Genomic DNA, 20733 nt, shown 5'->3' with positions numbered 1-20733 from the left:
CCACGGGGCCGGCGGTACTTGCCTTGTAGTACCAGTCCTGGAACCGCCGGCAGCAGTCCTCGCTGCAGAAGTCCCTCACCACGCCGTCCAGCTCCTTCGTCGCACCCTTCTTACACAGCTGAGAGCAGTAGTTGCAAGTCACACACCTCAATCCTAAACGCCTTGCAAAATCCTGTTTGTACAACAGTTTGCAGCCTAGAAATATAAGGCTTCATTATTAAAACAAAAACTCATTTCTGAGGTAAGAAAGAGTTTACAGGTCAAACAGAGCACTGGCTTTAGAAAGTGTTTATAAATTCACATATACAGTCCTCTTTCTCTCCTGATCAAAACTGTGAAATCTACTGTGATCAACACCAGCCTGTGAGAACTGAAACAGAACATGGGATATTATATTAGATATGGTGTGGGTTCAAATAGTTCATGTTCTAAGACTTTCAAGTCTAGTAACACTTCAAAACTGTTGTACCTGCTCTGTGTAAATATAATCCAATATAATCCTGCTTAAGTATCATAAACACACCACAAATGGGCATTTTAGAGAAATGAAAAGTGGAGACTGTTGAGAGGCAATGAGCAAACTTAAAGATACATTCAGCTAAGCAGTCATTTTAGCTCAATTCTCTAGCCTTACCCATCTCTGTCACCCTAAAGGACCTTCAGGGAAGTAAAACTGGTTTAATGACTTGTCCAAAAACAGCATGTTGTTATTCTATTCTTTAATCAAAACACTTCCTTTACCAACTATATAAATGCATTATTTTAACGGTCCTTACATTTAAATTTTATTTATTCCCTATGACATCTCTATAAAGTATTAAATAATCTTCATATGTCTACTCATGCTGTGCACTTAAGAATGACCTTCCACTCTGGTGTTGCTTCCACTTTTGTATCTACCAAAATACTACCCATCCTTTAATAGGGACTGCAACTGTTTCCTATGTAATTTACTTGGCAATTACTTATGAACTGTCCTTATGGCTTCTTTTCTGTTACTCTGAACTATATCTTAAAACATGTTTAATATTTTACCTTTATTAGCTTTATCTTTCTAACTAGGTTTTGATGGTAGTACCAGGTATTACATGTTTTGTTATTTCTGACAGGTTCCAGCAGAGAACTAGGTGCAGTTAGAGAAAGCACAAAATATATTATTAAACAGGAAAAAAACAGACGTCCTTTTTAACCTTTTATTGCCCAGAAAGTCCTTCCAACTGAAAATGATGTTCTTTAATGTCAACTATCTTTTTGTTGCAACTTGTCTTTCACTTTAGTAAGACCCACATAATCCAAATGCTGTGTGCGCTAGCCCTCAGCACTAAGGCACTCTGCTTTGTGAATCGCGGCACGAAAGTTCAGGTAAAAGAGCTAAATTAAATCCAGAATCAATGTCTTTAATGCAACATTATGTCACTTTTCATTATAGCTGCAATCTTAACAGTAAACGTGGTTACTTTTCATCTGGGGGACTGAGCCTACATGAATAGGAATGCCTGCTGTGATACAGCAGTACCCTCTTGCAGACATGACCTCAAGTGTGAAATGCTTAATGTAGAAACGGAGGCACTTGTTGAATGGACTAATAATCTTTTGATATCGCTGCCATTCCCTACTGCTTTTAGGATTTTCCAACCTTTTTCTTGCCTCTAGCTAGCGGTAGAAATCGATAGAAAAAGTGGATCCAGGAAGAAGGGGAAAAAAAAAAAAACTGGAAAATAATTGAAGAGGACAGCAGGTAGGAAAGCTGGGAGTCCAGTGCCTGGGGCCAAAGAAAGAACAGACAGTGAGAGCTGCAGAGCAGAATAGGACATTTGGGGAAAAGTAAAAATAGAAAAAGCCCAAAACCCTTAGATACAATCCTGGCTCCTATCTCTGGAGAACCAGAATGAGAAACAAACTTCATTTTTCTAATCTGCCGCCTGGCACCAAAGCAGCAAAAAGTATAAATGAGAGGAAAGAGAATTCCTGAATGTACTATTACAAAAGCCAGTGTCTCCCTGGCATCCCAAATTGAAAACCTAAAAGTCTTTTCTGCCTGTAGTAATGCCTCGTGTGATGTTCCTTCTGGTATACTGAATACCTTTGTAGACTAGGCAGTAAACAGGCAGGGAATGAAGCCAATGGAAAATAATTCTAATCCACTTGGAAAATCAACTTTCAGATCACAATCTGTCTGTTTAGAAATAACGTGGTATGATAATCCTTTTAGTTTATTCTCAAAACTTCCTTGTAATGGAAAAACATGTTACCAAATTCTTAGAGATAAAACACCCTGGGGCCCAGAGGTCTATAAATATATATAAAGTAACAGTAGAAAAGCTAACTCAATTTTTTTTTCAGCTATACTAAAACTGTACCACTACTCTGAACATATGTAGTTACATATTTTGGCAAAAAATTAACATTAAATATTAAAGAAAGTTATGAACAACACTGTATATGCACTTGCCTTCACTACAGAAAGGTCTCTTAACTCCAGAGAAATTCACTGTTTCATGAAGAGTCTTCTCCTCTTGGCAGTATTCACAATACGTAACTATGCAGTGCAGCTTCTTATAGTCATCTGAACAAGTTTTGCTGCAGAACTGATGCACTTTGTTCTACATGCACAATGGGAACCTTGGTAAGTATATGACATCCACCTCAAGAACAAGGGTAAGAAATACACAAGCCACTTTTACAGAAACAAAGTTAAATCATTTACCTACTTAATGTTATAATCCCTAGTGACACATTCCCTATAGGCCACAGACATCCAGTTTAACTAATTCACTGCTGCATTTAGACACAGCTCCACAAAATTCAATACCATTAACTACCTTAAAATTACTCAGTGAAAGAAGAAAAGTATAAGTATCACTAAGACAAGATGGCAGTCTGGTGTTGCTAACAGAACTGGAGAAATGGGAAGAAAACAATGGAAGATACAACATGGATAAGCTACAAAAAGATAAGAACTATGACAATCATACCATTTTCACTCAAAAAGAAATATTCTTAAAAAAAAAAAGAAATATTCTTTGTTGAGTACAGTCAAGCAGACTCGATCGCATTCCTACCACAGCTTAATAGTGACAGACCTACTATGGGTAAAGTATTCCACTGGGGGTCATCACACAGTGTGCGGCCAAGTGTGAGACTGAGTTGGTTCCCTTGAATAGAGCAAGTTTAGTAATTATTTAGTTATTTCTCCTGGCCCCAAATCCACAAGAGCCAGAGCTACTTCTCAAATATCCAGCCGACCAGGAAAGGGCGGCAGCTTTTCTTTTCCCATTTCTCCAGTTCTGTTAGCAACACCAGACTGCCATCTTGTCTTAGTGATACTTATACTTTTATTCTTTCACTGAGTAATTTTAGAGTAGTTAATGGTATTGAATTTTGTGGAGCTATGTCTAAATGCAGCAGTGAATTAGTTAAACTGGATGTCTGTGGCCTATAGGAAATGTATCGCTAAGGATTATAACATTAAGTAGGTAAATGATTTAACTTTGTTTCTGTTTTTTTCAGGGCCTTCAACATCCTTCCTGCTGTGATTTAAAGACGGTAACAGTCTCTAAAACTCATCACTGGGTGCTGACAACAGTCTCAAAGAATGACTGGTTTAAATGCTCTTGAGACAGCACCAAACACAATTACAAAACTAAAAAATTTTCTAGGGACTAAATAATAAAATTTCAGATTTCCGAAGTACTTTAGAAATCATGTAGTCCAGTTCTGGGGATCACCTTCTGCCTAAGACTCAGATATTGAGGGATTTGCCAAGAGCCACTATTAAGTTTGGCTCAAGGGCAGCTGTTGTTAGCACTACATCTTGCACACCATTCATTACATACTCCATGCCCTTGAAAACATGGAAAGAAAGAACAGCCGAAGGTGAACACTGCTCGAGCAGCAGCATCCAGCCAGGGCCACCCTGCCCCGTCCTCCTCCCACCCCCATCCATCCATCCATCACTGCCCGCTTACTGAACCAAACATTAATGCTCAGAGTTTCTGCTATGGCAAAAAGACGTGGCAAAGTAAATTAATAAACTGGTGAAGGAAAGAGTGATGAGAAAGGGAGAATAAAATTTATATTAGGATTCCTTTATTAAAACACAATTATAAAACTTTAAATGACAACATGGTAAACATAAGGCAATGTAAGATACTACAGTTAACAGACAATACTTATAAAGGTGGGGGGTGGGGAAGGAGATGGGAACAACACTGCACAAACAAAAGACACCCCAGGTATGTGGCTAAAATGACGTTCTGTGCACTACTATGAACATAATATATTGTGGATATGACTTCAATAATTTTCTGTTTGACCTAAAAAAAACCAGATCCTTTCTTGGTGCTACTCCCACATAAAAAAAGCAAATAATCCAATCATCACAAAATCGGAAAAACTAAGAAATAGGTTCTCAAATGGAAATGTCATAGTTACTATACCAGACTTTCATTTTAGCACTAGACAACATACATTAACAAAATAGGACTTGCCTCCCATTCCAGGATTTCTGGCTTTGAACAAAAGGAATTTTTGCAATAGTTGCACTTCAACTGAATATCACTTGGAGCTACAAACTGGCCGTTGGGAGATGACTGCATGCTGAGAGCCTAAAACAAAGCACAAAACACACCGAGTCTGAGGTGGGTTTTAGAAGGTTTTTTTTGTGACGACCATCAAATATCAACGACGTCCAGGAAAATAGTACTTATCTTTCTTAAATACTTATTTCCTCAACGTATAAAACTACATTTCTGAATTTTGTCTTTAAAAATACTAGTATGCTAAGTTCGTTTTATGAAATTGAAGTTCATTTTCTACCACATGATTACTACTATTTATTTAAAATAATACGGAAAAGGAAAAAAAATCATAAAGTTCAATTATGATTTCTTCTTTAAGAAAATACAAGCAAATAGTGAGGTCAGTTCACCAAGTTCTGAACTCGTAAGTAAACACAAAAGAACCTAGCTCCTAGTTCCGCCTCTAGTAGCCACTTTACTAATGATTTGCTGCATTATTGCCATCATTTTCATTCCAAGTCCATCCGTGAAAATAGCCTTTTTATACTTTTTATACTTGCTTTTAAACAAAGTTGGGGGGGTAAGCTTTACAGACTGGTATTGATGCCAGAAATTTATTTTAGTTTTATTACATTTTTAAGAGTTAAAACGATTTACAGAGTAGAAAAAGATATAAGCATACGTGGGCTTTAAGAGTTTTGTTCTGGGACTTCCCTGGTGGTCCAGTGATCAGGACTCGCTTTCATTGCTGATGGCCTGGGTTCGGTCCCTGGTCGGGGAGCCAGGCAGCGTGCCCGGCGGGGGGCGGGGGGCGGGGTGGGGGCGCGTGCGGGGAATCTGTTCTAACCTGAGTGGTGAGTATGCTGATATTTAATTCTCACTCTCTAATCCATATTACATATAGGCTGTTGAATGTATGAAATAGTACAAAATTTTTCAAGGCAGCAATGGAGGGAGAAAAAAACCTTTATCATTTTAAAACTTCGATAAACATCATACAACACAATGAGAATTTGTGAAAAGAAAGAAAACACGCATATTTAAGACTGTAACTACCAGGTGAATGAATTATTTAAAAAAATAAAACCCAGCAACAATACCCTTAGTGTTTCCAAAAAACTGAAGTCCGTTAAAGTTAATTATCCTTTCAAAACAAATGAAATGTTATCCTATTATCTTACTATGAAATGGAAAAACATCTAAGGAAGACATAAAACTTCAAGATCTACGGTTTGCTTTAAGATAAAGAAAAAATGCTGCTTTTCTATTTGTCAACTTTGCACTTTCGTGCAGCCACAGAGTGATGAGGCTGCCCTACAGGCTTATCTTGGATGCATTCCTCCGAAGTAAGAGTCTAAATTGTTTCTTTAAAATATACAATGTACATACACAAATGTTCTTATCAAATGATGGGCAATACAAGTTTCAATTAAATGAAAAAAGTAGTTAAAACATTTTCAATTAACATTTCAGTTTACCCAACATCAAAACGGAAGAAAGTTAAAAATCTGACAAACAGCAAAGACACTGTCCTCCTCTCCCATAATTAATCCTTAGTCCTTAATTTCTATTTTGAGAAGAACCAACAAGTTGAAAGCAATGTTTACCACTCTCAGGACGTATCAGTGGCCACATCCCAACTTCCAAAAGAAAAGTTTAATCTTGAATGTGGTTAATTACCTAAGCTCAGGCAAGGTATAACTATTAACAAAAACAACATTCCCCTGGCTGAATTCAAACTACCTCAATTTAAGGTAGTTAAGAGACCGCATTTTCAATTTAAATCAATTAACTAGAGCACAGTGCCTGCAACACAGTACAACTGTTGGATGAATGAACTCAATCTACCCTGAAATTTCATACATATCAGGTAAACCACTTAACTCATGCTGAATCCCCAACTACTCCACCTCACTGGTCAACCAGCTTACATCTGAACACATACAGCAGTCCTGTCCTGAGACTATCCATACTCCAGCTCTGACAACTATGTCAGAGAGCTCTTCTTTACACTGACCGAAACGGAAAATGTCTCCCCGAAGCTGTTCTTGAATGAAACGAAGGCCGACCAGGACAAGTCCAATCTCCAGTCCCACAGCAAGTTTCTAATACATGAAGAAAATGTGCACGCTTGTCACCTCCAGGATAAGTGTACCTACATCCTCCATCCACTTAACATAAAACAGAACCCGTAAAAGTCAGATGCTACTCAAACCATCTGCTAAGAAACAACTGCACGGCAGGCACTGAGCTCAATGACACTATGTGAAAATGAATCAAGAAAAACCTCATTCAACATGGGGCCAGGAAGCTGGGCAGCTAACTTCAGACCAGCAGGAGGAGAGCTGCCTGCTTGCCCAGCAACCCAGCAGCAACCCAGCGATGAGCAGCCCCACCTGGGACGCTGGCCCTCCTCCAGCTACCCCGGGCTCAAATCTCGCCCTTCAGTCTCCAGACTTGCCTGTGGTGCCGCCTCCTCGGCTACTCTGAATCAACTCGATTTTGCTGGCTAGACCACTTACCCTTTTGTTTTAAAGGCTGATAGCTTAAATTTACTTTCCTTCCAAGTCTGTATCATAAATAACAATTAAGAAGTCAATTTCGAGCATCTGTGCTAAGTAGAGGGCTGGTGAAGCTACCTCTGCTCTGACTCCAGAATCTCTACCCTCCAATTTGACCCTCAACAAAATATGTAAAAATCAGCACATTGAATAAAGATGAAGTATATTACACCGCTAATTTTCTTTGTGTATTTTATTGGAAGCATTAGGCAAAGTAAATAACAAACCTGGAATTTAGCCACACAATTGGAATTGCAGAAGTTATACAGTTTTCCATCAGGCATTGTGGCTTGATACTGAGGTAAAGAGTTTCGCTTACAAAAATGGCAAATAATTCCCAAACCTAGGGGAGAAAAAGTACATATCTGATTTTTTATAAAATAATCAAAGTTTTTTTTAAAAAAAATCTTAATTGACCTCTGAGAATAGTTTAATGAAACTTTATGTAAATATTATTTTATTAATTTCTGAGATTATTTGCACCTTAAAAAAATACTGTCATAAAAGAAGACTCTGATACTATCTCTAAAACATACACAGATACATGAAACGATCTCAGTTTTAGATAATGTTTGGATGGAAAAACAATTTTAGTTAGGAACACAGACATGGACAGAACTTCACCAATAATTTAAAAATTAAATGATCAAAACCATTAAAGTTTGCACTAAGAAAGTTTAGTGTGGTAATAAAAATAAACCCATTATGCAGTTAAAAGTGAGCATAAAATGAAAGTCAGAGGAGAAAGAGTAGTTAACAAATTATTAATGTTACTGAAGTTTTTTAGCTTTCCAAATACCTGAGACTTACTTTGTGATTTTGCATATTTTGTCTTGTGACTGTTCATGCAAGCAGTTGAACAATAAGGCTCCATATACCCATTAGGACCTATACACTGAGTCATATCAAAAAACCTGCACTGTGTTCGGCAGCCAGTACAAGTGGTCAGTTTTCCATATTTCTAAAATTTGAAACATAAAAAGAAAATTAAAAATTTAACTAGAACAAAATATTGTACTTTTCATTATACTTTTTCTCTCTGCAAAACAATTCTGTTCATCTCTAATCAGGCTTAGTGGGTCAGAAGTCTTCATCTGATGCAAAGTGTTAACTGCAATGCAGCTATATTAGGGTCAAACAAAACCATGATCTAAGCTAAGTCTCCTTCAAAAACAGTGGTTTGCCCTATTAATTAAATAGAATCCTACATATAAGTAGAAACTGAAGATGTAAGAAAGGCACGGTGTTTTCTGTTCACAGTGATGACACACCTCCTTGTCATGCAACAGAAGAAATTAAATGAACCTACAAAATATAAGTCCTAATAATCAAACAACTACCCTCCTTCAGAGCTGAGCTGCTATTGTCCCAAGCACTCTGACACTTCTCTTAAAACTGATTTAACACCTTTCTACTACATTTAAAACCTCGTTCAACCAAAATAAAATATTAAAAACTTTAACATTTTTTTAATTTAAAAAATTTTCATTCAATTTTTGGTTATTAAAGTTAATAATTAGTCAATAGGTAATAATGAAGTCAATCGTATCAAAGGTGAATATTGCCAACCCTGATGTAATTCAGAGAATGAGGTAAAACCAAAGGAGGAAAGGCCAAAGGAGGTGCAGCTTGGAAATTACTAGACAAAAGCAGTATCACTGAAATATAGACAGTCTTACAAAAATACAATTCAGAGGAACTGGTGTGTTTGCATTTAAAAATTAACTTGATAGTCACAATTAGAAATCAAACAAAAGTAAAAGCAAGCCTTTAAGTGCAACTTGTATTTGATTTTTTTCCTGAACTGTAACAGAACTGTCATAATCAGTTAAATCAAATATCACATGTCACGATGCAAAGTAATCGTACAGTCAGTCCTCCGCATTCGTAGACGCAAGGTCATTTTATAGAAGGGACTTGAGCATCCGTCTTTCCACATGATGTTTAGATTACTTCACGCATCTTCGCACCCAACACCACCTAGTACAATATGATGACATAAGAAGTGCTCAACGTTCCATGGATGGATGAATAATAGATGTCAGGGAAGACGACAATCAGGCCAAAAATAACAAAAAAATGAGTAAACCGCATGGATAAATTTCACAAATGTCACAGGATTTGAGAAAATAAAATAAGAAATTGAAGGTAAAAACATTAGCCAAAAACAACATCAACACCAAAAAAAGAAAAAAGAAAAAACCTTCTCAGCATACAATTAATATAAAAGTCATGAGAAAACACAGCTGTTTCCATGCCAGGAATGCGTGTTCTATTCCTAGTGGTTCCTTATTTACTTAAACATCACCCAAAGGAAGCCATAAGTTTTACTTTTCAAAGTGGAAACCAACTCATTCTTCAAGCTCTGATACGCTCAGAAAAAAAGAAAAGAGAAGAAAAACCAAAAAGAAAAACTTATCAATAGCAAAAGGATACTAACACGGAAAAAAAAAAATAAGAATAACTGCAAACCTATTAAGTCTGATTATGACTCTCCCAATGTTCAGGACAGTAGAGGAGAAGGCTGTTGTTTTGTTTGGAAGGACAACATGTTTTCCTGGGGCCTAATATAATAATTTAAATTTTATTTATATAGGAAGAGGTATCAAGGAAAACACATCAATAAAACAAAGAAAAATAAAAGAATGTTTAGAATCTGGCACCACAGTACAAATGAGGAACACTAAAAATATCAGGACACCTGCCATTGTATCAGAGTTACAGAGAGAAAAATAAAGCAGCTCCCAGCAGGTGGATGTGAGACCTCCACAGAGCAGCATCTATGAAGAATTCTTTTACAGATATAAATGAGGTCCAATCATCCATTCTAATCTTGCACTAGATTTTTTAACTTATTAGAAATATCCTTCAACTTGACAATGATTTTACTGCCAGAATGGTTAAGTAATTAGTAAGTTTTAAGACGTACCCATAAAAAGTAGACCAGTTGATCTGGGTCAAGTAAGCAAGAGGCTAAGCAACCGGTCCCCAATGAGAAATAGTTTTGTGTGAAACTAAGAAAAACAGAATCATTAACACTGAAAACACGTTAACAGCCACTTTCACAGTTGCCACTACTTCAACAACAAAAAGGCCCATCTAACGGGAGAGTATTAGCAAAAAAGATATATGCTGTCATGCCACGTTTTCTCTGCTTCCTATGTAAACAACGTAATCATATTTAAATTTCATGCACCCTATAAATATGCACTGAGTGATTTAAGGAACAAAATTAAGTGGAACAAATTCACAATTATTATATTCCCCATTCAGGCACGGGAAGAAATAAATTATAAATTCAGTAAAAAAAAAAAAAGTATGAGGTAGATGTGATAGAAACAACACTGGTGAGGTAAAACAAAAAAATAATGGGGAGTTTGCAGCAAATGGGCTCATTTTCAGTCTAGTCATTGAAAAAAGGTGCCTTACATTTTCATGTTAACCAGCTCCACATGAATATCAAAGTTAACCATCACAAGATTCTAAAACTTCTCCCTAATTTTTCCTTTTAGATGTAAGTAAAACATCTCATTTACTACATTTTTAACCAAGCAAGTGGACGGCAAGGGTAGGTGCTCAAGAGACAAAGCCTTGATGGACTTGTTACTGCAAATCTAATCTAGGAAATGGGCACAAGTGTGGCTGCACAGAACTGACTTCCTGGCCACATCCAGATACAACTGAAAACTAACTTAGGTCCATGACATCACATGGAAAAATTATTATCTTTATATTCATTAACATCTAACGGAAACGTAGCTTTCTTTTCATTCTGATTAGAGGTAATAAACCACATTAGTTTTAGCAGAACCCGCTAAAACAAAAATCCCCAACTTTTTATCTTATACTGGCAGGTGGCTCAATATATCATTGATGTCCAACATTACTTCAAAAACCATTATATAAATAAATAAATAAAAAACATTATAGTTAATAACCACTATACCTTATTACTTAATGCATTAATACAGTATATATATATATCACATTTCAAAAATTTTTAAATATTTTGATAACTCTATTTGGAATAATTGGTTCTAGTTGTAATCATAGATATTTTATGCATTTAACAGCATGCTGAGAAACCATCTAAGCATGTTACCAAGGGAGTCCAAAGCATAAAAATAGTGAAGAACCCTGTGGAGAGGGGGATAGTGATAAAACTTCAACAATGACATGCTATTATACTAATTTTTATACTAAGTGAAGATTAAGAGATAAATTCAAGTAAACCTTACACTTCTTTTATTCACTCAAGTTGACTCTCAGTCAACCGTATAACTCATTATATAGACATTTTATATAGAAAGGACAGACAGGAAAATAGTAGGCAAAGATGTTAAAAGAGCTACTATGATAAATACGCTGATATACTCATGGAGGAAAAATATGAACACAATGAGGCCAGGAATAGAGGACATAAAAAAGACCCAGATGGAACCTCTAGAGATGACAAAGTCCAAGACAAAAAAATACACCACATGGAACTAACAGTTGATTAGAAAAGATTAGTAAAACTAAAGACACATTACAAGGTCTCTAAAATGAAGCCAGAAGGAAAACAAGACTTTAAAAACCTCAATAAATAATAGAGCCACCGTGACCATGGGACAGGAGCAGGAACTCTAATACACCTGGAATTAGGGTCTCAGAAGAACAGAGGGAGAAACTGAAAAAAACTTGTTTTTAAATAATGGCTTATGATCCTGGACTGGATGCTATACAATTTTTTTCCCTCAATTTGCTATAACAGACATTAATGAACAAAATTTGAATAAGGTCCATAGGTTAATCAGTGGTATTATATCAATATAAAATTCCTTATTTTGATCACTGTACTACAATTATAATTATTCTTAATTGTATACATTTATTATTCAAGTCCTAATTTATTCATATGGCTTAATGGGAACATAGATTTGGAAACATTTTTTGAAAGAAAGGATCTTCCCCCCCTCTTTCAGGTAGGCACAAGAGAAGGACTCTTATATCCTATATTTAAATGCCCACTGGGGGCTTCCCTAGTGGAACAGTGGTTAAGAATCACCTGCCAATGCAGGGTACACGGGTTCGAGCCCTGGTCCGGGAAGATTCCACATGCTGCAGAGCAACTAAGCCTGTGCGCCACAACTACTGAGCCTGTGCTCTAGAGCCCACGAGCCATAACTACTGAGCCCGCGTGCCACAACTACTGAAACCCGCACACCCTAGAGCCCACACTCTGCAACGAACAGAAGCCACCACAATGAGAAGCCCGTGCACCACAACAAAGAGTAGCCCCCCTTCGCCAAAACTAGAGAAAGCCCGTGCATAGCAACAAAGACCCAACACAGCTAGAAGTAAATAAATAAACAAATAAATTTATTTTTTTTTAAATGCCCACTGAGGTCAAGGACTGTGCATTAAAAATGTATATCTTAGGGCTTCCCTGGTGGCGCAGTTGTTGGGAGTCCGCCTGCCAATGCAGGGTACACGGGTTCGCGCCCCGGTCCGGGAAGATCCCACATGCTGCGGAGCAGCTGGGCCCGTGAGCTATAGCCGCTGAGCCTGCGCGTCCGGAGCCTGTGCTCTGCAACGGGAGAGGCCACAACGGTGAGAGGCCTGCGCACCGCAAAAAAAAAAAAAAATCTATATCTTAAAATAATTTTTTTTTTTTTTTTTTTTTTTTTTTTGCGGTAGGCTCAGCAGCCATGACTCACGGGCCCAGCCACTCTGCGGCATCTGGGATCCTCCCAGACCGGGGCGCGAACCCGTGTCCCTTGCATCGGCAGGCAGACTCCCAACCACTGCGCCACCTGGGAAGTCCCTTAAAATAATTTTTAATAACATAAATACCTAAAAGCAAATGAGTGCACACAAGAAAACACATGTAAAATTTAGTGAAATGAGAAAGTTCGTCGGTCTTGAGATAAAGTAAGAAAATAATCATCTGACATATTTAAAGTTCATAAATGTTAATACACTTCAAAATGTACACGATTTTTCAGACACACAATAAAGGCAGTAGCAGAGCATGTCATGTCGAGGCCTTAACCCCAGCCACACTCCTGCTTACCTCAGGCTGCATTAAGAAAGAGTCCTGCATGTGATCACGAACCTCCTTCAGAAAGCTTGGATGGCTACCTACCTAAAAAAAGATTTTAAAAGGCTTTATAAAAAGATATAAAGAAAGGCTGCTAGATCGAAAGGTCAACAAGCAATCTGTAAAAGTTGAGTCTTAATTACCTGTTTTGTGACTTACAACCTCGTTCCAACTTTTAAAAATGCCTATTTGTCCTACAGTGCCACTGACCAGCTTACAGAATATTATATATCATAACTTTATAATTATCCTATAGAAAAATAATAGTAACTAGATAAATAAAGAATTAAAAACAGACCCTTAGATTTGACTCACCTCTAAGTAGACCTTGCAAAAAAAAATCACATATTTCTCTTAGATGACAAGGTATTCTAAATGTATTCAGTAAAATCTATTAATAATACATAAAACAGTATCTCGGCAGTTCCCTGGCAGTCCAGTGGTTAGCACTCGGAGCTTTCACTGACGTGGCCCTGGATTCAATCCCTGATCAGGGAACTAAGATCCCACAAGCCTTGCAGTGCAGCCAAAGCAAACAAACAAATAAAAACAAAAGAAAACTGATTTGGAAATTACACAGTTACAGTTTTCATCATCTGCAAATGGGTTGTTTTGGAAACTCTTTTTAAAGCACATATAACAGCTTCCAGCACATAGAAATTTATATCCTTACTCTTTGCAGAAAGCATCCTGTTTTCCTTAAAAGTCAAAATACTATGCAAGAAAATGGAAAATAGTCTCCTAGAGTAATGGAAATAAAAACAAAAATAGGAGCTTCCCTGGAGGCGCAGTGGTTGAGAGTCCACCTGCCGATGCAGGGGACACAGGTTCGTGCCCCAGTCCGGGAGGATCCCACATGCCGCGGAGCGGCTGGGCTTGTGAGCCATGGCCGCTGAGCCTGCGCGTCCAGAGCCTGTGCTCCACAATGAGAGAGGCCACAACAGTGAGAGGCCCGTGTACCGCACAAAAAATAATAAAATAAAATAAACAAATGGGATTGAATTAAAAGCTTTTGCACAGCAATGGAAACCATAAACAACACAAAAAGACAACCTACAGAATGGGAGAAAATATTTGGAAATGATGCAACCGACAAAGGATTAATCTCCAAAATATACAAACAGCTCATGCAGATCAATATGAAAAAAAAAGTCAAAAATGGGCAGAAGATCTAAATAGATATTTGTTGAAAGAAGACATATAGATGGCTAAGAGGCACATGAAAAGATGCTCAACATCACTAATCATTAGAGAAATGCAAATCTAAACTACAATGAGGTGTCACCTCTGGCCAGTCAGCATGGCCATCACCAAGAAACCTACAAACAGTAAATGCTAGAGAGGGTGTGGAGAAAAGGGAACCTTTCTACACTGTGGGTGGGAATGTATTTGGTGCGGCCATTATGGAGAACAGTGTGGAGGTTCCTTAGAAAACTAAAAATAGAACTACCATACGACCCAGCAATCCCACTCCTGGGCATCTATCTGGAGGAAACCATAATTTGAAAAGATACAATGTTCACTGATGCACTATTTACAATAGCCAAGACATGGAAGTAACCTGAATGTCCACTGACAGAGGAATGGATAAAGAAAATGTGGTATATATACAATGGAATATTACTCAGCCATAAAAAGAATGGAATAATGCCATTTGCAGCAACATGGATGGACCTAGATAGAGATTATCATACTAAGTGAAGTCAGACAGAAAGACAAATATCATATGATATCCCTTATATGTGGAATCTAAAAAAAAAAATGATACAAATGAACTTATTTACAAAACAGAAATAGACTCACAGACATAGAACAAACTCATGGTTACCAAAGGGGAAAATGGGGGGAGGGGGGCAGGGATAAATTAGAAGCTTGAGATTAAAATATGCACACACCGGGCTTCCCTGGTGGCGCAGTGGTTGAGAGTCCGCCTGCTGATGCAGGAGACACGAGTTCGTGCCCCGGTCCGGGAAGATCCCACATGCCGCAGAGCAGCTGGGCCCATGAGCCATGGCCGCTGAGCCTGCGCGTCCGGAGCCTGTGCTCCGCAGCAGGAGAGGCCACAACAGCGAGAGGCCCGTGTACCGCAAAAAAATAAAAAATAAAAAAAATAAAATATGCACACACCACTATATGTAAAGTAGATAACCAACAAAGACCCACTGTACAGCACAGGGAACTACACTCAACAGCTTGTAATAATCTACAGTGGAAGAGAATATAAGAATATATAGATTTATGTGTACGTATAACCAAGTTACTTTGCTGTACACGTGAAACTAACACAACACTGTAAATCAACTATATTTCAAGAAAAATTTTAAAAATTTTTAAATAAAATTTTTTTTTAAGAAAATGGAGACTACTGAAAGGCAAGTGTTAAGCACTAGACAGTCCCCACTGCCGGGATCTAGATGATTAATCACCTGTATCTGTATACTCCAGACACTAACTGGGCTACAGGGACAAGGATAAACAGTAAGAGTGGACAACTTAGATGTTAGAGACAAAAGGTTGGGGGTGGAAGAATGCGAGAGCAGGGACCAAAAAAAAATCACTGTACAGTTTTAGTTCCCAGGCTTTAGAAAAAGAAGACATTCACTAGAGCATCACTGCAGTGCTCTCCAAACATGTCTGATTATGTCCCTTTATCAGTAACAACATACACACAGATTCCCTCTTATTTACTTAAAATTATGAACATACAGTATGAGAAATATAAAAACTATGACCACTAAAAAAAAGATGAAACACTACTTTGAAATAAGCTTTATTTACTGATATTATGAAGAATACTTTCTGTATCCTCTGGAGGAGAATCATCCTGGTGCCAGTGGGGCTGCAGGGAGCGCAGTAGCAGGCCCTCCTGGAGCCCAGAGGGGAGAGAGCCAGAGCCACAGAAGGAGACAGTCAAAAGATGCTCACACTGAAAGCACAGATACCTAGGATTATGAGCCAAAGGTTTTAAAGCAGCCATGATAAAAATGCTTCAACAAGGGAAAAAAAACACAACAATTAAAAAACAGAAATTCTCATCAAAGAAATAGAAGGTCCAAATGGAAACTGCATGACTGAAAACAGGGGCAAAAGTCCTATGCAGAAAAATTCCAAGTAACTATATACTCCACCTTAAAGGAGAGTGACTTTCTTCCAAACATTAAACAAGGAACGGGGGGGTGGGGGGCGGCGGGGGCTTTCCGGTGGAGAATCCTGACACCACTTGAGCGAGGTGATCTACATCAACACCAACAGTCATAAGTCATGTTGAGACATGTACCCTTGTTATGTGATGAAAACTGCAAAAGTGCAAAAGGCCAACACCTCTGTCATCTCCCTCCTAAACCCAGAGCCCGGTCTGCCTACAGATGAAAGCAGAGGGGCCTCTTGCAATACACTTGACTCCTAAAAACTGTCAAGCTCGTCAAAGTCTGAGAAAATGTCACAGCCAAGAGGAGCCTAAGGTGACACAACTGCTGAATGTGACGTGGCATCCTGGATGGGATCCTGGAACAGGAAATGAACATTATTCAGATTTTCTTAATTTTTTCGTAAACTATGGACTTTACATACTAATAATATTTCAATATGAGCTCACTAATTGTAACAAATTATCATACCAATTTAAGGTGTCAATACAGAGGGAAACGGTGCGGGGAGGGGCTATCCCATGAGAACTCTGTATTATCTAATCAATGTTTCTGTAATACTGAAACTGTTCTAAACAAAATTAAGTATTAGTAAAATAAATAACAACCACCAAAAATCCCAATGGATGGGACCAAGAGCAGAATGGAAAAGACAGAGGACAAGACCACGGAAGGGGAAAAGAGAAACTATCCAGTCTGAATATCAGAAATAACACAGCCTTGGAGGTAAAAATAAAGAAGAATAGAGCCTCAGGGACCTGCAGGACTGTAACTACAGTAATATAATAACTAATTATTAGAGTCCCGGAGGGATAGGAAAAGAGGGCAGGGCTGAACGAGTGCTCAAAAGTCTGAAAACACTGCAAATTAGGCAAAAGACTAATTTCAGGGAGAAGAAGCTGAAAGAACCCTAGAATGGATAAACCACAAGAATCCCCACAATACACCACAAATTTCTAAAAAAATTTTAACATCAAACAAAATAAACTTTAAGTCAAAAAACTAATACAAGAAACAAAACAAAACCATACTGGAAAAAGGGTAAATTCATCAAGAAGATACAACAACTATAAACTTTTTCACCAAATATCAGAGACCCAAAATATATTAAGTAAACATTGACAGAAGTGAAGGGAAAAACAGGCAATTCTACTGTAACAGCTGTAGAACTCAATACATACACCCATTTCAATAATGGACAGACCAGCCACACGGGATTTTGGCACTTACGTACAGGATCTGAATAACACTACAAGCCGCTATGTTCTCCCCAAGTGCACATGAAACATTCTCCAGGAAAAGTCCCAATAAATGTATAAAGATTGAAATCGCAGAGTATCTTTTCCAATCATAACAGAATGAAATAAAAAATGAATAACAAAAACAAAACTAGAAAATTTACAAATACAGGGATATAAAAACTACACACTCTTAACCAATGGGTCAAAGAAGAAATCACAAGGGAAATTTTTCAATACTTAACAGATGAGTCAAGGCAAAACCAAAATATACCAAAAGTGACAGGATGCAGTGCAAACAGTGCTCAGAGGAAAAATTATAATTGCAAATACCTATTTTTGAAAAGAAGATCGATAACATAACTTACACCTTAAAGAAACAGAAAAAGAGAGAAAGCTAAACCCAAGCCAGCAGAAGAAAGGAAATAATAGAGTGCAGAGAAATAACGAGTATGAAAATATAATCACTGAAACAAAAAGCTGGCCAGTGAAGAGATCAAAAAAGTCAACAAACTTTAGTTATACTAAGAAAAAAGACGCAAAGAACAAAACAGAGAAACAAAAGTAGGGACAATACTACAAATATTCCCTAAGAAAGGACTGTGAGAAAATGCTATGAATAATTATACACCAACAACTGGATAACCTAGATGAAACAGAAATCCCTTAAAAAATGAAAACCAGGGGCTTCCCTGGTGGCGCAGTGGTTGGGGGTCCGCCTGCCAAATGCAGGTGGCTCAGGTTCAAGTCCTGGTCTGGGAGGATCCCACATGCCACAGAGTGGCTGGGCCCCTGCGCCACAGCTACTGAAGCCCATGCACCTGGAGCCCGTGCTCCGCAATGGGAGAGGCCACTGCAGTAAGAAGCCCGCGCGCCGCAACGGGGACCCAACACAGCCAAAGGTAAAAAAAGAAATTAAATGAATAAATAAATACCTGGAGTGGTTTGCACTTTTAAAAAAAAAAAAAAATGCAAAACACCAAAACTGACTCAGGAAGAAACAGAAAATATCAACAGACCTGTAAGAAGTAAAGAGACTGAATCAGTCATCAAAAGCGTTGCAGCGGGCTTCCCTGGTGGCGCAGTGGTTGGGAGTCCGCCTGCCGATGCAGGGGATGCGGGTTCGTGCCCCGGTCTGGGGGGATCCCGCGTGCCGCGGAGCGGCTGGGCCCGTGAGCCATGGCCGCTGGGCCTGCGCGTCCGGAGCCTGTGCTCCGCGATGGGAGAGGCCACAACAGTGAGAGGCCCGCGTAATGCAAAAAAAAAAAAAAAAAAAGGCATTGCAGCAAAGTAAAGCCAGGATCAAGTGACTTCACTGAGACATTCCGCCAAACATTCAAAGAGGAGCTAACACAGATTCTTCTCAAACTCTCCCCAGGTCAGAACACGGTGGACACCTCCCACTCCTATTCCATTAGGCCACCGTTGCTCTGAATCCAAAGACAGACATTACAGACAAATATCTCTTACAAATATACATACAAAAATCTAAAGGAAAATATCAGTAAGGCAAATTCAGCAGCATATTAAAAATATTACACACCATAACCGAGTGGGGTTTATCCCAGTAATGCAAATGTAAAATAATCAATGTAATTACCACATGAATAGAATGAAGGTAAAAACCACATGATAATCTCAAATGATGACGAAAAAGTTTAACAAACTTCAACACCCTTTTATGATAAAAGACAATCAACAAACTAGGAATAGAAAACCACCTCAACGTAACAAATGCCATATATGAACACCCCATAGCTAACAGCATACTCAAAGGAGAAAGACACAAATCTTTCCCTCTAAGGTCAGGAACAAGAAAAGGATGCCTACTTTTGCCACTTCTATTCAACATGATAGTGAAAGTTCTAGCCAGAACAAGTTAGAAAAAGAAATAAAAGGCATCTAAATTGGAAAGGAAGAAGTAAAACTATCATTACTGGAGATGAACTGACTCTATATAAAGAAAACCCAGGGACTGCCCTGGTGGCACAGTGGTTAAGAATCCGCCTGCCAATGCAGTGGGACACGGGGTAGAGCCCTGGTCCGGGAAGATCCCACATGCCAAGGTGCAACTCAGCCTGTGTGCCACAACTACTGAGCCTGCATCTAGAGCCTAAGAGCCACAACTACTGAGCCCACGTGCCATAACTACTGAAGCCTACGCACCTAGAGCCTCAGCTCTGCAACAAGAGAAGCCAGTGCAATGAGAAGCCTGCACACCACAATGAAGAGTAGCCCCCGCTCGCCACAACTAGAGAAAGCCCGCACGCAGCAACGAAAACCCAACGCACCCAAAAATAAAAACATTTATAAAAAAAGGAAAACCCCAAGGGGTCAACAATAAAGCTACTAGAGCTAATAAAGACCTAAGTAAATGAGAAAACATCCCATGTTCATACATAGGAAGCTCTGACATTGCAGAAATGTCAGTACTACCCAAAGCGATCTACAGAATCAATGCAGTCACTATCAAAATTATAGAAGCCTTTTCTGCAGAAATGGAAAAGTCATACAAAACTAGAATGGGGTAGAGTATCCAAACAGAAGAACAAAGTTGGAGGACTCATTTCCTGATTTCAAAACTTCCTACAAAGATGGTTATCAGAAATAAACCTACTCATCTATGGCCAATTAATATTTGACAAATATCACAAGACCAATTAACAGGGACTTCCCTGGTGGCCCAGTGGTTAAGACTCCAAGCCTCTACTGCAAAGGGCACGGGTTCGATTCCTGGTCGGGGAACTAAGATCCCACATGCCACATGACACAGCCAAAAAACTAAATAAATAAATGAAAAAGTAAAAAAATTAAAAACAACAACAAAAAAAAACCACACAAGTCCAATAACAGATGGTGCTGGGACAACTGGATTTCCACACACAAGAGAACGAAGTTGGATGCCTGCCTCACATCATCAACAAAATTAATTCAAAATGGACCAAAGACCTAAATATGTGTTAAAACCATAAACTCTTAGAAGAAAGCATAGGGATAAACGACCTTGACCTTTGATTTGGTAATTCTTAGATATGGTGCCAAAAACACAATCAACAAAAGAAAAGGAGGCAAACTGGCCTTCATTAAAATTAAAAAGTTTTCTGCAAATGACATTATCAAGAAAGTAAAATGAGGGACTCCCCTGGTGGTCCAGCGGTTAAGACTCTGTGCTCCCAATGCAGGGGG

The 20733-nt window shown here is 38.4% G+C and overlaps 1 protein-coding gene across 5 annotated transcripts in view; it reads right to left on the bottom strand.

Annotated features, from left to right (window-relative positions):
* LOC132413534 (zinc finger MYM-type protein 2) overlaps positions 1-20733 on the bottom strand; it is a 93277-nt gene that overhangs the window by 33123 nt on the left and 39421 nt on the right. For all 5 annotated transcript variants that reach the window (XM_059995580.1, XM_059995578.1, XM_059995579.1 and 2 more), the window contains 6 exons: positions 13137-13208; positions 7892-8042; positions 7309-7424; positions 4491-4607; positions 2453-2603; positions 23-195 (listed from right to left, as the gene is read on the bottom strand). In XM_059995580.1, coding sequence (XP_059851563.1) covers positions 23-195; positions 2453-2603; positions 4491-4607; positions 7309-7424; positions 7892-8042; positions 13137-13208 — 780 coding nt within the window. The remainder of the gene's footprint in view (positions 1-22; positions 196-2452; positions 2604-4490; positions 4608-7308; positions 7425-7891; positions 8043-13136; positions 13209-20733) is intronic.

This window comes from Delphinus delphis, chromosome 18 (assembly GCF_949987515.2).
Source record: "Delphinus delphis chromosome 18, mDelDel1.2, whole genome shotgun sequence".
Classification (NCBI taxonomy): Eukaryota; Metazoa; Chordata; class Mammalia; order Artiodactyla; family Delphinidae; genus Delphinus; species Delphinus delphis.
The sequence above is the reverse complement of the archived record's forward strand: the minus strand, read 5'-3'. Positions and strand labels throughout refer to the sequence as shown.